The following is a 16,125-nucleotide window of genomic DNA, read 5'->3' on the forward strand; positions in this document are numbered from 1 at the left end:
GAAAAAGAAAACCCAGTATGGCACTGGAGAATTAGGCGCTGCACTAAAACACTAACAAATATTGAGGGGGGCAGAAAAACCACAAATACCAGATCTGCCTATAACCAGAATGTGCACTCAAAAGTCTTGGTTGAAATCCAAAAATAAAAAGTAAAGAATTAAAACTATTATTCAGCAGTGCTACATCAGAGACACTAGCAAACTACAATGAATGGAAATGAATGGATAAGAGCCCAAAAGCACTGGTAGACAAGTTTTCTATTAAATCTTACTGGAATGTCACCTCAAAGCTACCCCTGTGAATTTTCATTAAGTTATCCCACAGCTATCTAAAACAGCTTTGCTTACTTTCTCCCCTGAAGCTACTCCCAAGAAGCAAAATGAGGGAATGGAATGAAGTAGCAAAGCATTCATTACTGAGATGCATTTTTATATGAAAGTATGGGTCTTTTTGTTTAGGTTACTCTGAGAAGACTCTAGCAGTGACTGCAGTGCACCCTTCTTATGTGAGGCAGGAATAAACACAGTTTAAGGTTTGTCTTTGAAGAGCGCCCATAGCAAGTGAACCTCTGCAAATCCAACTGGGGGACTGCTTCCCAGGAGAAAATAATCATTGAAAGATAAGTGAGGGAGGTGAAATTACTTTGCAGCTTTATTTTTAACACCCTGCTCCCTTTACACTCATCTCCTCACAGGGAGTATTTGAACCCTCAGCTGTGCTGTGCCAATCTAAGAGGCTCTGGATGCCAGGAACTGCAACACAAGAGACGCCACCTCCACGTTCATAAGTGGCCCTGTGCCTGGGCCATCCTGAGAGAAGGGTAAAGTATCCCCTACAGCCTGTCCCACCTGAAGGCAGAAGCCCCCACCGTGGCAGAAATCACCTATCAGCCCAGCACCCTCAGCACTGCAGCAACACAGGCAGAGCAGCGCTGGTCTGAGGGAAGGAGAAAATAAGGCCCCAGCAAGACTGAAGTTCTGCCTGTTCGTAATTAAAATGTTGAGAGAGTGCTTTTGCTTCTCTTTAGAAGAGGCAAGCTGTTTCTAATAAAAGATCATTTGAGTCGCTTGAACTTTGTTGATTTATGAGTTTTTTCATGTTAGTCCAAAATTTAAGGCCCCCTTGTCGAAATAAAAATTGGTTTTGGGAGGGGTAGGATGTTAGGCTAAGCTTTTATATAATTTCTTTCAACTCAGGCGAGAGTCACCTTTATGACTGACTGATTCTGACACCTCCTCTTCCTTGCCAGCACAATTTTTTTCTGGAAAACAGTTTATTTTCTTGGCTATCTCTAACTGATCCGAACACTGGCAGAAGAGAGACACTGCAAATGTATGCTCCCAAATCACGACCTTCTGTTTTCTAAACCACAACTTGAAAAAACAACTCATCAGAACCGGGAAAATGATAAACAGAAAAAGCACTTAGTTAGTTTCATTTTTTTTCCCGTTTAGACTACGTATTTACAGTTATGCTTCTGGATTGAAAGAAAATTTCCAGAGTTGTTTTCGTTGCAACCATGTAAGTGAGTTAGCCCACTGAAATGAATCACAACAATCGCACAGAAACAAAGCCAAGGGATTCAGCGCTTAACAGCCTGGCACACTGGGCACTTCTGGTCTGACAGGGATGAAACAGTCACTTCTGCCTCTCCTCAGTCGTCCCTCCGCTTCCCCAAACCCAGTCAGAAAATTCTCACTGCCAGATAGCAGACTTCAGCTAACACACCATTGTTGGCCAGCAGGCAGTTAATAATATTGAAAACAAGGAATTACACACACACACCAAAAAAAAAAAACCCAAAATGAAGCAATAACAACAAAAAACCACAAACAAAACAAAAACAAATCAACCAAACAAAAAAAAAACCACGCACCAAAACAGGCGGAGCGAGAAGACTTCAATGCTTTTCCTCAGACATTGCAGCTTCCTTTCTCTGACAGCAGACTGAAGAAAAATATCTTACTTAAGAATTTTCTAAATTAGTAAAGGAGACATTTGGATGAAGGATTTTCAGAGCTCTTTTGGGGGCAACGGGAAGTGCGCAATACTCAGGTATAAAACATCCACCACTGATATTCAAGACATTAAATCATTATCAGTTCCATTCTTTACAAGAATACTTAGAGACAATCACAGACTAAAATGATAGTTTTGGATTTGGGGGTTACATTTGTTTTAAGACATTGTAACAAGACCTCTAAACTCCACCAGAGCCACGATCTTTTGCTGTGATACAACAGTATAAAGTAAGCCTGTGCATTTCATGGACAACAGCGCTTGCAAAGCACCACAAAGAGATTTTAACCTCAGTTCTCTGTCCCTTGTACCCATGCAACCATTCTCCCACTGGAAATCAGTTATTTATGAGCATCAGCCTCTGCTTATGCAAAAGTAGGACTTTGCTTCTCAAGTCAGAGCAAAGGTTACAACTATTTGTGCCAGTCTGTGGCCTGCTCCTCAAGTACAAATTCGTCTGAGTTTCTCAGCCTTCTGGTTTTAGTGGAAAGGTTACTTGGAGCTTTTTTCTGCCACTCTGGAAATGGAAAGTTCCAATACTGAAAGGCACACCTTTCTTCATCTTCAGTTCACAACTTCCCTTCCAAGAGTCCAATCCTGTGTAAGGGACTTCACATGATGCAGTGCTATCAGCCATTATCAATACTGTACATTAAAACCCTCAACCTGAGCTTTTGCTGAATGTATCAGAAATAAAATAAACTTTGGAAATTCTTCTGTATTAACCTTTTCAAAGATTTCAGCTCCTCACTGTTGTTGAGAAAAACCTGAATCACAGTAATGTATGATCTGAGGAGCAGAAGGCCAGTATCAGCCTAATTTATCTTTTAAATGATACTGTAATCCAGCCAGAGACCTGATTGCTCATGATTTCAATACTCTGCTGAGAGCTACCAACGCCTACAGGAAAGAAAACAATAGGCAATGTATTTACAGTCTCAGGATGAAGACTCCTGGTTTTTTTACACTGAGTAGTGTATGTACATTCACTTTCTCTATAGCTTGTTGCTAACTGGAGGGCTGGGATTCTTCTGAAGCCCATGGAAAGGTCAGGGAGGTAGGGAGATTTTAGAGGTTGAAATAGCACAGGGAAAAGACATCAAAGAATTTTTTCTTCCATGCTGTTTTTGAAGATCACTGAGAGATCACATAGTGCAAAAATCCCTGTCTTATTCCCAGCACAAACTAGGATCATAGAGGAAACTCTGTGAAAGAGAGATTAATGGAGAGTATTTCCATCTTACCTTACTCACTCAGGCATACAAAGCAGAATTAAAGAACTGACTCCCCATCTCCAGCATGCTGCTCCTTAGCCTGTGAAATGCTCTGTGAATCACTGACAATGACACCAGAGCCAAGAAGCCACAGCTGCATTATTTTTCAAATTCTTAGCTTGTCAAAGTTGATTTCAAAATCAAGCTGTCTTTGATACTAGGCCTGAGACCTCAAAACAGCAGAAACCAGCAAAATAGAGTTTATCTTCAAATGGGCAAATGAAGCAGATTTTCTCCTTTCTTCACCAACCAAGAAGTCACTACACTAATCTAAGTCAATTTTAACATCAGGTGCAAGTTCTATTATTAGCTCTATTGTTAAGTTAGCCATTCTGCTAAGTTAAGGATTACTAGCAGTAATAATTATATATACACACATATAATTAAAGAAAAAAACAAACTAGTTAACAGTAGCACATTATACTAGAACTGAGCAGAGTGACTATCAAGGTAGAGGATTTTTATAATCAACTAATAACACAAACAAAAACTTCTTAAGTATTTAGCATCTAAATTCTCGATAATTAAGCCTGTACATCTTCTCAAGATCTGAAAAGCAAAGGAAATAATCTCAAGTCCCTATTGGTCAACTATAGCAGTGCACAATGAATTAAATAACAAAAAAAGAATCTCACAAAGCCAAGGAAATCAGTCATGTTTACAGTTTTCTAAAATAAAATAGGTTTCGCAAAAATATTTAGATTGGAAGCCAAACACACTTTACACTGCCTTGAAGAGTTTCTGCAAAGGAAACTCAGTAGTGTATCCTGGAAATGACTGCTCTTTTATAGAGAAGGATCTTGTCCATGTAAACAGGCTCTTAAACACTACAATAACATAAGCAACCAATAAAGTAGTATTAAAAATAAAGTGATGTCCACTCACCCATTGTCAAGAAGTCATAGGTACACAGAATAATTCAGGTTGGTAGGCACCTTGGAGAGCCCAACCTCCTGCTCCATGTAAGGGAAGCTCTCATGTCTGAACAGGCTTTTTCCAACTTTGTCCAGTCAGGCATGAAACCTTCCAAGGATGGTGGTCTCCCAACATCTCTGGGCAACCCACATCAACGCATTTATGACAAGTATCTCACCTTCCTGCCACATACCTCTGTGAAGTGCCTGGCTCTGTCTTCTCAAAAACCTGTCCACAGGTACTGGGGGGCTGCTGCTACGTCCCCACAAAGCCATATCTCCTGAGGAAGACCAGCTCCATTGCCCTCTCTCTCGGGGCAAGTCCTCCAGCCCCAACAAGCATGGGGACTCTGTGCTCAGCCCCCTCCAGCTTACCGATGTCCTTCCCACACTCAGGGCCCCAAAACTGGACGCAGAATTTCAGGTGTGACCTAGCAAGTGCCAGGCAGAAACAACCAACCACTTCTATCAATCTCTTGAGCTCCAGAATGACCACAAAGGGCTAACCCCTCCTGCTGCCAGGACATGGCAGACTCATGTTGAGCCTACTGTCCCCCAGACCCTTTCCAGTAGAGCTGCTGCCCCAGCAGTCACTCCCCACCCTGCCCTAGATGTAGGGATTACATTTATTCTGTTTAAAAATAAAAGGCAGTAACAGGCAGGGGGCTATTTTCATTTTAAGTTGGGGTGTGTTATAGTTCTTCACATTCTTACAAGGCTGTCTGGAGAACATGCACTGCAGCCCTTTCACCTGAGACAGCAATTAACATAGCTGGGAGAAGTTTCAGCTATCGATTTTGATGTTATGTTGCTTGGTGCCATAGTAGCTGTTGTTAGTCATTGTGATCTAAGGGACTGAGTGGGGCAAGGAAGACAGCAACGTCTTCTTTAAATGATATATGGGAAGGAGAAAGAGGGAAAGCTTAGATCTGTATGATCTGAATGCCAAAATGTTCATACCTTCCCACTATGCAGCTGCCCTTTTTAAAATTACACTTTCACCCCTATAAATCTTGCTTTTCTGTAGCATTGTTCCAAAACAGTTCTTGTTGGGATGTTTGCAGAGATCCAATGCACAGAAGTATTCATCCATGGATGAAAAGATTCCAGACTGGTAGATTGCCCAAAAAAACAATAAGGTGGTTTCTACAGCTGTGGTGAAACAACACTTCCTACATCGGCCAACACATTTTAGGAGCTAGAATACAATTCTGTTGTATCAACCTGCTTATTCCTCCTTATTTACTTGGGAAAGATTTCACCTTCCATTCTAGAGGATCGATACTTGCCCTTAGAGAAAAAAAAAAAAAAAGTAGTTAACTCTAGCAGAACAAGTGCAATGATGTTACATAGCTACGTTAACCAATCTTCACCACCAATCGCATAATGGCATTCCAGACTCTGGTGTTACAGGCAGATCTTTTACCTATTTTAAAATTGTAGTACTGAAGGGAGAAATTAATTCCATTTTAAGACAATTAACAGCTCAGTCCTGCATTTATCCCTTTATCAATAGTATTGTTGTTCTGACTACTCTCACTCCCATGCCAAGAGCTACTTGTAACATGGCTTAAACAGATCTCACAAGGGAATTGGGTCCATGTATACAGGGCAGGAGGTCAGCTGCCAGGCAACTGAGAGAGCAAAAATTTCTAGAAGGTGGTAATCTGACAGGGTCAGAGAGTTTGGGCGGGTTCTTCTATCCCTTTTAAATCAATTAAGTTTTCATTCCACTGAATGACTAACTTAGCCAGAATGAAGAGCAGCCCATCTGCCCTGTCTGCAGTCCCTAAACACTGCCCAGGAGGAGATGTAGAGATAGTAACGAAGGAGTCCTCTCCAAGTCCAGTCATCACAGTAAAGTCATTCTGTACTCACATCCATTCGTGACCAGAAGTCAGCCACATACCTTTTGACTCTTCATAGTTGCCTTATAGACACTCTGGAAATTATTCATCTGGCCTAACTTCAGCTTGTCCATAAATCAGGTATAGGTTTCTTCTAGTGTGAGAATACACTTGTTCACTTTCATAAATTCATTCCAAATACATTATGTAAAGTATATAGGTAAGACGCTCTTCCAGAAGAAGAAACAAAGGAAAAAAAAAAAAAGAACAGCTAAACACTGAGAAATTTGAACTGCAGACACTTATTGGAGGCTGATTCAACAGCTTCCCTACAATATTTGATTAATAAAACCATGTAGTATTAAAGCTTAGTGCATGATTCTACACCTAAATGGTTGTATTCAAATACTTTTATAAGGCAGTCAGACCAAATTCTCTGGAACTGCTTGCTGGAGAAAATGTTTGTTGGATTTGATCCACTCCTATCCAAATAACAACAAGACTGCAGTGGTACCTGAAGGTCCCAGTCTGGCTATAGGTACCACCATTCCAGGAACTGTATCAGCCAGGATCTTAAAGTCAGCTTTGCAGCAAAGGGAGAGTAGATGTCTACACATATTTGGAAACAGAAACACTCCTGTGGGACACAGGTTGCTTGTATACTCAGCAAATTAATTAGCTTACCCAATACTGTTCATCAAAAGAGCTTTATCTCTCATGTCATACCACATTTTGAAGGTCATATAAACAATTTTATATATACTTCAAGTTCCAGGCCCCTACAGCAGATATTCCAATCTAGTCCCTTCACCAATCAGAAAATATTTTGTTAGAGAACTACATCCACCTCCTTCAAAGTTACATTTTTGCCATGGGAGCCATAAGCTTCAGGTCTCTCACACTTCATCCACACAAAAAGAGAGACACCCTAAAGAAATGTTGTTTCCTGACTCCTGACACAAGGCACTCACACGAAGTTTATTAGCCTGAGTCACTTTCCTGGTTTTATGCCCCTCATACTCTTTCAGAGGGACAGTGGTGCAGAAGTGGTGTGCCTGTTCTGCTGTAGGATGTGGCACATCCAGAAGCTCTGAAGAATACACCAGGCCCCGCTGTTTCTCCTAGAAGCGGTACCACTCTTACTGACTTAAAACTACCACCTTCAATACATAAATTTAACACAGGTGTTTTGTTAGAAGGAAAAAAGAAAACAACACCCCACACCCAACAAATCCCTCTGGCTGGCAAATTTCTCCTTAACAAAGGAATTTTCAAGGGGAATATATATACAGTAGAAAAGTAGTAGACTTATTAGAAGTGTATGGGGCTTAGCCTATACACATCTAGAGGGAATGGCAAATTCAAGCACTGACCATAGGGGACAGAAAAACATGACTTGTTTATTATAACCATACAACTATAAAGGAAGCATTCTTATCAGCTGGCAAAGTTTCTAAGGAATACAAGTCTATGGAAAGGCCATCCCTAATTGAACCAAGTCCCAACAATGAGCAGAAAGCATATTAATGAGACAAGGCTAGGAGGTGCGATGAGGAGATAACAATACCCTTAGGAGTTACACTGGTATTAAATGTGACTTTATTACTACACCACTCTCTTATTAATCTTTACAGCAAGAATAACTCTGTTTATACAGATGTTCTTTCAAACATCAGTTACTGTAGTTTAAACACACATACAGGGAACCTTGACATTTTCAAATTACAGGCCATTAGATTAAATTAAATTTGTTATTTTGCTGTAGGAACCCACTAAGCTTTACGAGGCTGATATAGTCTTTCAGTGTAACTGAGAAGCATTAATTGAAATGAGATATCCCACCTTTAATAATGCAGATTGATGTAGCTCTCTCACAGGGTTTTTCATTTGATGCCTTTATTTTAATTCCTCTGAGTGCTACTAATATGGTTCATTTTATCATTAAGAGGGCATTCTTCACTTAAGTAGCACACACTAAGCTAAACTAAAATAATAGGACAGGTTTACTGTTACACAGAGGGAGCCACAGTTGATAGTTACGCAAAATTAAAAACACCCACAAGGCTGAACTCCAGTTTGCTACCCCAAGTGACTCACGATCAAAGCAGAAAGTTCACAGAATACCAAAATCCCACTTTCCGCAACAGACAGATGTCACCCAATCTATGACTGCTCAAAATACTCTCCTACAAAACACAAACCGTTAAATATATAAGCAGTCGTCACAGTCAGTGCCAGAGCTCTGGCCCTTTTCACCACTCAGGGGAACACCTTAGTGCTACTCGTTCAGAAAGACAGGATCATTATGAGGATCCACCCAAACTTCAGTGCAACTTGCACTCCTGTATCCTACAGTGTCCAGAGTAAAGTAATGCTGGCAAAGGAAAAAGAAGACTTCTGACACCCAGGGGATCTGCTCTGGTGAAAGGTCACAGACCCAAGGAATAAAGACAAGACGCCCAAGACCTATGGACCAGAGGAAGGGAAGTTCATCGATCCTTGCAGATCTAGATATTCAGCACTTCATGTCTTGGCTCCCCAGCTGTAAAAAGAGGTCAGCCTCTCTTTCTAGCCCCACCAGAGGAAGAATGCACTGCAGACCACAGGGTGGATTTCTGTCAGCACTACACAATGGTAACAGTGCTCACATGAGGATTTAAACCAGATGAGAATCCAACTAGCAAGTCATACAACTTAATTGTTACAAATAAAAATGCACAGCAAGCTCAGAGTTTTCAATCTGTCCACTTCTGCTTTGCTTTCCTTGTGTGGCACTATTTTACAGTCTAAGACAGGTTTTAAGCTGTCTCACACTGCTCACAAGCCTGTTGTCTCCATACTAGTGAGGTCCACCAACCCTGTTTGTAACCATAATGGTTTATTTTATTTTTGTTTGAGAGATATCATTTTAAATGGTCAGAAGCTATCGGGAAGACACATCACACTGGATATTTGCTGATGTCTCTAGGCAAAAGAATAAATTAGTAAGAGACAACTACAGAGCCAGCTGAAGCAGATGGGTCTAGTAGCCAGACACAGCATGATCCCCATTTCTGGTTTTCACCCAAACCAACAGAGCTTGGCACACTGAATGTTGGTACCTATAACATTCCTCGATTTTTAAATTTTATTTCTTTTTAAGATTGACATTGCTTTTCAATAACTTCAGACCATTGTGTCAAGCTCCACATAATTCACTCAGTCTAAATTATCCAGATTTAGAATGGTGAATGCTGAGCAGATTTTTGGAAGAGATAATAACCCTCATGTTACAGAGCTTAAGCCAAACTGAGATTAAAAGGAAATACAACATGTTAGGCAAATAAAGTCACATTTGCTTCACTGACAGCTTTCTCCTCCTTTTTCCTTAGTAGGAACATCCACTTCAGGCACCGCTGGAAAGGCAGATGCTTCCTTCTTGCACCACAGCCATGGTGATGCTCCAGGCTCAGGGCATGCTACCTCAGGCAAGAGGGCATTGGCAACAGTAACAGTGTCGTGACACGTTACAGCTTTGTTATCCATGCATCAAGGAGATTTTAAATGTGAAGGAGGAAGCACAAGAAATTCTAGCTTCCTTTGTGCACATGGACCTCTTGGGCCTGTGTGGAGGGCACAAGGAATGAAGGGCCCTTCTGCTCTGTTCACCAGGCCCTGGGTCACACAAGAACAGGCACAAGAACTGTCACAGTAAACTGCAGAATAAACTGCCCAAGAGGGAAGTTTCTGCCTGACCCACAAGTTTCTGCTCTTATACAGGAAGACTTAACAGTGCTTTAATTATTATCACGCCTGGAGTGATTGCTGGCAGCTTTGTTACTGACAGAGAATTGCTTCACCATTGAGTTCTTGGCTTCATTAGCAGTCAGCAGAACTCCCAGTCACAAGGTATTTTATGTACCATACGTATGACAGAATCATGTGCCTCTCTCTTGGTCCTGTACTGTAAAGAGTGCTATATAGAAATCACCATATTCATCTTCCCAAGACAACCAGTGTTTATAACACTTTACTTTTTCTCTTCCAGGCTGCATACTCACCTTTCCTTGGCAAAAAAAAAAAAAAAAAAAGCCCTTCTTTTCACGTTCCTCATTGTTCTTCCGGCTCTGGTCCTACACCAGCCAGCTTACTGTGTCAGTGCCAATTCCCTGAAGTCTGACACAGCATTACCTTTCTGACTGATATTGTAGTGAACCATTACAGTCTGAAATTCCCAGGACTCCAGTGAATGTTTAAGTCACAATAATTTTAATAGGAGTTTGCCCAACCAGTGTCAGAAAACAGAATCCACTGAGGTTTACTAAAAGCTGCAGATTAAATTCAAAGCGTGCAGCTGAAGGGAGCTGTTACTCTCATATCTGGGTTTATACCACCTTCACTCATGTTCTGTACCAGCAATCAGACGAAGAGCTATTTAAAGTGTCTCTATTGTTACTTGCCAAAATATTTAACTATTAAATTTCACCCGCCACCTGCCTGTCTTTGCATTTTATGGCACGAGCAAGTCGATCTATTTTTCTCTCCTTCCTGAAGAGCGAGACTGAATGTCTCTCCTGGGCTCGGCTGAGCGATGGGAGAAGGGGCTGCAGGGCCCCCGGGGAGCTCTCCCGCGGGACACCGCTGCCTCTCTGCGCGTCCCCCCCTCCTCGGCCCCGCAGCGCTGCTGACCCGCCCCGCTTCTCCGCGTACTGCGGAACGTTACCTGCGCGGTCGCGGCCACTCACCGCGGGCGAGGGGAGCCGGCAGGGCGCAGGGCCGGAGGTTTCCGCAGCAGGGCGGGGGGCCCTCGCCGCCCCCGGGATGCCGCGGCTGGGAGCCCCTCCTGGGGAACGCGTCCGCCCCGGCTCCGCGCACCTGCGCGGCTCCTGTTTACAGCCGCCCCGTTCATCCCATCCCCGGGGGCGGAGAGGAGAAATGCGATTAAGAGATTAAGTTTGGAAGAGATGCGCGGAGGGGGGTCCATCCAAAGGCGCCCACACTGCGCGGGTGCTGAGCAGCGGTTCAGCGGGCCCCGGCCGCTTTCACCGCAGCCAGTAAAGCGGTGGGTGGCGGGACGGAGCTCAGCGTGGAATAAAATACCCACAGACCTTGAGACGATTTGGGGAAGGACACCGGGTTGCCCCGATGGGGGTCAGGCGCCCGCATCCCTGCCATCCCGCGGTCTTACCTCGATCCACTTCTGAGCCTCAGTGAAGGCGAGCTCAGGCTGGGGGAGCTCGGGCGGAGGCTGAACCTCTCCCAGCTCCAGCCCTGGACTGGCCATCGGCAGGGCCCCGGCGCGCCGCGGCTGCGGCGGGGGAGCAATCAGGCAGCGAGCCGGCAGCCCGAGGTGAGCCGCGGCCGCAGCGGGGGACGCCGGAGGCCGCTGCCTGCCTCTCCCTACTTCTCCCTGCCTCGCAGCCGCCGGGGCGGGGACCGGAGGCGGCGGCGCTCTGCAGCCCGGCTGCGGTAGCCTCTCTCCACCGGTGCCCCGTCCGCCCGCCCGCCCTGCCGGCTCGGTCCTCCCTCGCCTGCCGCCCGGCCCGCCCCGCCGGCGGAGCGGAGCTGCGCTGCGCCGAGCTGCCAGCTAAAAATAAAACAGACGGGCGAAGCCGCTTTGCCTTCAGCCCATGCAAATGCCCGCGCCGCCGCCTCCCCGCCGCGAGCATCGCATCGCAGGCGGCGCTGCGACCGGGGAGGGGGAGCGGCGGGATGATGGAAAGGTCCCCCGCGGCTTTGGGGACGGCCAATCCCCCCACCCCGGGGCGCATCGAACCGCCCGGGTACGGGGCGAGCTGCTGTTTGTGGCTCTTGCGTTAAACACCTTAACGTTAATTAATGTTATTGCACGGAGCACCTGAGGAGGCTCCAGCCCCCCGTGGCCGGAAAAGGCTTTGCTCTCCGCCCGGGCCCTCACCCCCCTGCCCCAGGAGCGGAGCACAGGCAGGTGCCTCTGACACCTCTGGAGGCATCTCCTCTTGCTCAGGGGTGAGCGTGGCCTTGCAAAAAGGTGTGAGGGTCAGTACAGTACCTGACAGCATTCCTCTTCTTTCAAAAGCAAAGCAGGCATCAAGGCGGGCTTAAAAAACACTGTGAACGAATACTCTTTTTTTCTTCTCTATGCAAGGGAAGAAAACGAACTCTGTCATGCAGAGACTGGAATGCCTAACTGGTATCGTGTGAGTAGTCCTAACTTGAACAAATGTTCTTGAGCCTAAATTTAAGTATAGAAGTTTCTAGAAATAGGGAGGAAAAGTTTTTCACAAGGCCTTTTTAAAGCCAGTGCCTGAAAATCTTCACTCGTAAGTGCTGGAAAGATGAACCAAAGTTACTTGGTTGTATTTGTTCAAGCATAGAAAGGTATTTTTGTGTAGGAAATGCAGGTATGTGAACATCAACCCTAGTACTAAGTGAAGTTTTCAAGAAGGGATCATACAGGCCATGTTTTCAACTTGTCACAGTTGTCAGCAACTTTCGACAAGAAGCAAACTGTAGAATCTCTGTTCCAACATTCCCTTATTTTAGACATGAATCAGCCTCAATTCAAAAATTGGATGTTAAATCTTATTTGTTGTTACAAATTAGTCAAAGCAAAATATTCTAACTCTTCAAATATATTTATATCACGTAAACTCACATACTTAACTCTATTTCCATCCTAGGATTTTGTCTTTATTGTTCTTTAGGTTTTGTTTTGTTCTTTGTTTATTGTTTGAAATTTGCTGGAATAACAAAGGGCCTAAAACCAGGAAATGAGTTTATAGAGATTTTTCTGAGAACTGCAACCAGATTAAAGCTAGATTAATTGTAATCTAATCTCAAACATTTAAAGAGAAATGATAAATGTTTTGAAATACTTATGCTAGCAGAAATTGTTTTCTGATTCTTTTAGTATTTAAATCACACCAGGCATCAATCAGATTTATTCTCCTGGGGCAGTGGAAGACTAACAATTTAAAATAATTATCCTACCTCTTTTTTATGATCATGCAATATCAAACGTGTGATTTTGCTGTCTGGTGATCTCAAAATCACCTCTCAGAGAACTAGAAGAGCTGGAATGGGCTGAGGTAAGCACCATACCATACAGAGCATCTGTTCGAGACAGAGACAAACACCACCACATACCTCGTCCTAAACTGAGAGGTGGGCATTTGTTTCTCATTTATACACTTGGTTTTCATGTACCACTAAAGATGATGTGCTTTTTTACACACTATCATACACACACTTACATTCAAGCATACCTATCTTTTAAAACTGATTAAATCCACAAAAGACGTGGATATAGAGCTAGAGCGGTCCTTTAAGAGCCCTGTCTTGTATTTAGGAGTGTAAAACACACCCCGAATGGCAGCAGGAATCTGGCCACTTCTTTCTTAATCCTAATCCTGAACCTTCCTCCCATTTGGTCAAGTACGAGGCAGCATCACTGCTTCCCTGTTCCCATGGAAACACACTCCTAGCATCAGCCCAGTTTGCTTTTTTTTTTAACCACCATCTGCCTAGAAGGTTGCAGGGCTTGCTCTAAGCCCCTTGAATACCAGTCATGGGTTTTTCAACTGTTTTTCTTTCCCTGTTACAGCTGCCTTGGCAACTGGTACAGGAAACAAAATACGAAAATGAGCACCTTACAAACTTTAGCAAGGTTTTCCTGAGGTCACTCCACTGCTCCTCACCAGAAACACAGTGATGGAATTTGTAACAGCAACAAAATAGGATCATTTTTCTTGTAGCGCTCTGCAAAACTCCCATCTTGTAAAATAAGTACCTTGGTTTAGCTTCACTGGTTTTCTTTGCACTAAAACTTGAGCTAGCATCTCGGTAGTCCTTATCACCTGCAACAAACTTGCATCTGTACTTATTAGATAGGGGAAAACCTATGGTGGAGCAGACATCTTTTTCCAGGTGCATTTACCCTTTCCAAAAGCAGGCTGTGCCTATGTGCAAGTAAAGTAATTGTGGGAAAATGTGTATTATGGTGGTTATAGGACAAGTTAGAAGCAGAGGAAGAGAGTGTTCTCTAGATATGAGGGATCTCTGCTGCTGTGCACAGAAGGGGAAATAGAAGCTTTCAAGAAGACAGTTTTAGAGTGAGAGCTCAGCTTGTATTATATTAACTGTTTTGGTCTTATATCTTATTTAGTTTTCTCTGTTAGGAAGAGCAACTCTCCTGTTCCTTTTTGTCCTCAACATAACATTTCAAATCTCTAAGCCTCTTGAACAGCAGAAGCAGGGGTTTAATAAGGTCTGATTGGTGTCATGGCAGGCCTGATCTTATCCCCCGGCAGCAATGAACAGCTTGCATGGAGGAAGCTGTGCCATGAAAGAGCTTGTGCCCCTATAATGTGTCCCCCTGAAGGAATAGGTCTGGTGTTGAAGACAAAGCTCTGTGCGTAACTACTCATAGATGGCATCTTTGTGCTCTCACTCGTTTTCTGGTTGTATTAACACGCCAATAAACCTTTTTCTTCAAAGCAGATCTGGTACAATGTGCTTCCAGTAACATGAGCACCCTCCATTTAGGAAAAATTACTTTTACCAGAAAAAAAATTGCACAAAGATCAAATGGGTGAAACACCCAAAGATCCTCTACTTCTGTTATACCTGGCTTAATAATCTTTGTGAGCCTTTATAAATGCGCCTTAAACCAGCAAGGCCCCTGGGCTGGTTAAGAAGGGAAGTTATCCTGCTGGCACCAGAGTTTTTCTGCCTTCTTATCTCCTCCACAATCTGTCAGTCCTGACTGATATTCTCAGAGCAGAACTTCTTTTTACCCCAGACCAAAAAGGTCATAGTGGGGGCTGTTGCACAATCCTAGGTCAGATTTCGGAAAACTGAGAGCTGAGCCCTAAGTGGACTGCTTTGGCTCCAGATCTTGTTGTTTGCTCAGGAACTTTTATACATTTCATGGGTTTGCTTGTCCTTTTTGTCCCTTTAACAAACCACTGAATGCTACACAGAGAACTTGAGAATGTATGGTATTTGTTTTTAAAGTTCTGCTTGGAATGTCTTTGTTCTCTAGAGTATATAATCAGGGTAGGTACATCCAGCACAGCTCAGAATAACCTCCAGATTATATCAGAGCTGCTCAGAGAGGCAGCCCCTGAGCTGTCACAGGACTCACACCATTCCAAAGAGCAATGTGGCTGCCTGGTGATGGAGCAGGAGTTGGACAGCCCTGGCATGAAGCATCCTTGGTATTAATCCTTCTCAACAGATATTAAGAAGGCTAGAAAGTATTTGGAGGGTTTTCTTACTGACTACCGAAGGCAGGTTGTGCACTTTCATAGCTTGCCGTGTGTGAAGGGGTGAGCTGAGCTGAGAGATAGACTGAGTGAGCAGACAAGAGGAACCTGGACAGCAGCATCTGCCAAGGCAGAGGAGGGTAGTGGAAGACATCTTCACCAGAAATTTAGCATTTTCTTCATTGATAAAATGAGATTCAAAGACAGTCCAGCTTTCCATGACACGCAAACTGTTTCTGAGAGCAGGCTGGTAAAGATATCCACTCAGAAGCAAGAGACAGAAAAAAACTCTGGTTTTGGAAAATTACCCGAAGAAAGACTGTTTCCATTCAAGAGGGTTTTTTTAATTTGTTTTTTTAAAATGTACAAGCTAAAAGAAAAGTAACACCAGAGCTTCAGTTATTTTTAATTGTCGTGAAAATCAATCAATCTGCGGTTGTGAGAGCATGTTGGGTTTTTTCAATCGTGCAAACAAATGTTGTGACTTCACATTTTATTTAATCAGGGCATCTGTTGGGGTGCATTTGCAGTGTTCAGCATTTGGCTGACAGCACCTGTTTGTTTATCCCTGCCATGCTGTCTTCTATCACAGTCACTTTCTCTCTGCTACCGCTCATTCAGCAACATATTGTCAGGCTTGGCATCGATGTTCTGTGTCGTTGTGGGAATTACAGGAGTGGTTGAATCGTCTGAGTTTGCTCTTTCCTTGGAGAAAAGCAGTATTATCCCTTCTCTACCCTCTCCTGGGAGAGTGTGAAGTCCTTTGTGAAGCAGTTTTTCTCTATTTTGGGGATTTTATATGGACTTTTGAAACATAATACATCCAATTTTCACCTGCTAGCT

The 16,125-nt window shown here is 43.5% G+C and overlaps 1 protein-coding gene across 1 annotated transcript in view; it reads right to left on the minus strand.

Annotated features, from left to right (window-relative positions):
- Window positions 1-11,318, minus strand: part of LIMCH1 (LIM and calponin homology domains 1) — a gene marked incomplete at both ends in the record, with an annotated part of 178,596 nt that extends 167,278 nt beyond the window's left edge. Inside the window, one exon of the mRNA XM_080343784.1 lies at window positions 11,223-11,318. Within this exon, the coding sequence (XP_080199910.1) occupies window positions 11,223-11,318 (96 nt within the window). The remainder of the gene's footprint in view (window positions 1-11,222) is intronic.
- Window positions 11,319-16,125: the final 4,807 nt, after the last annotated feature.

This window comes from Nesoenas mayeri, assembly GCF_963082525.1.
Source record: "Nesoenas mayeri genome assembly, chromosome: 4".
Taxonomy (NCBI): domain Eukaryota; kingdom Metazoa; phylum Chordata; class Aves; order Columbiformes; family Columbidae; genus Nesoenas; species Nesoenas mayeri.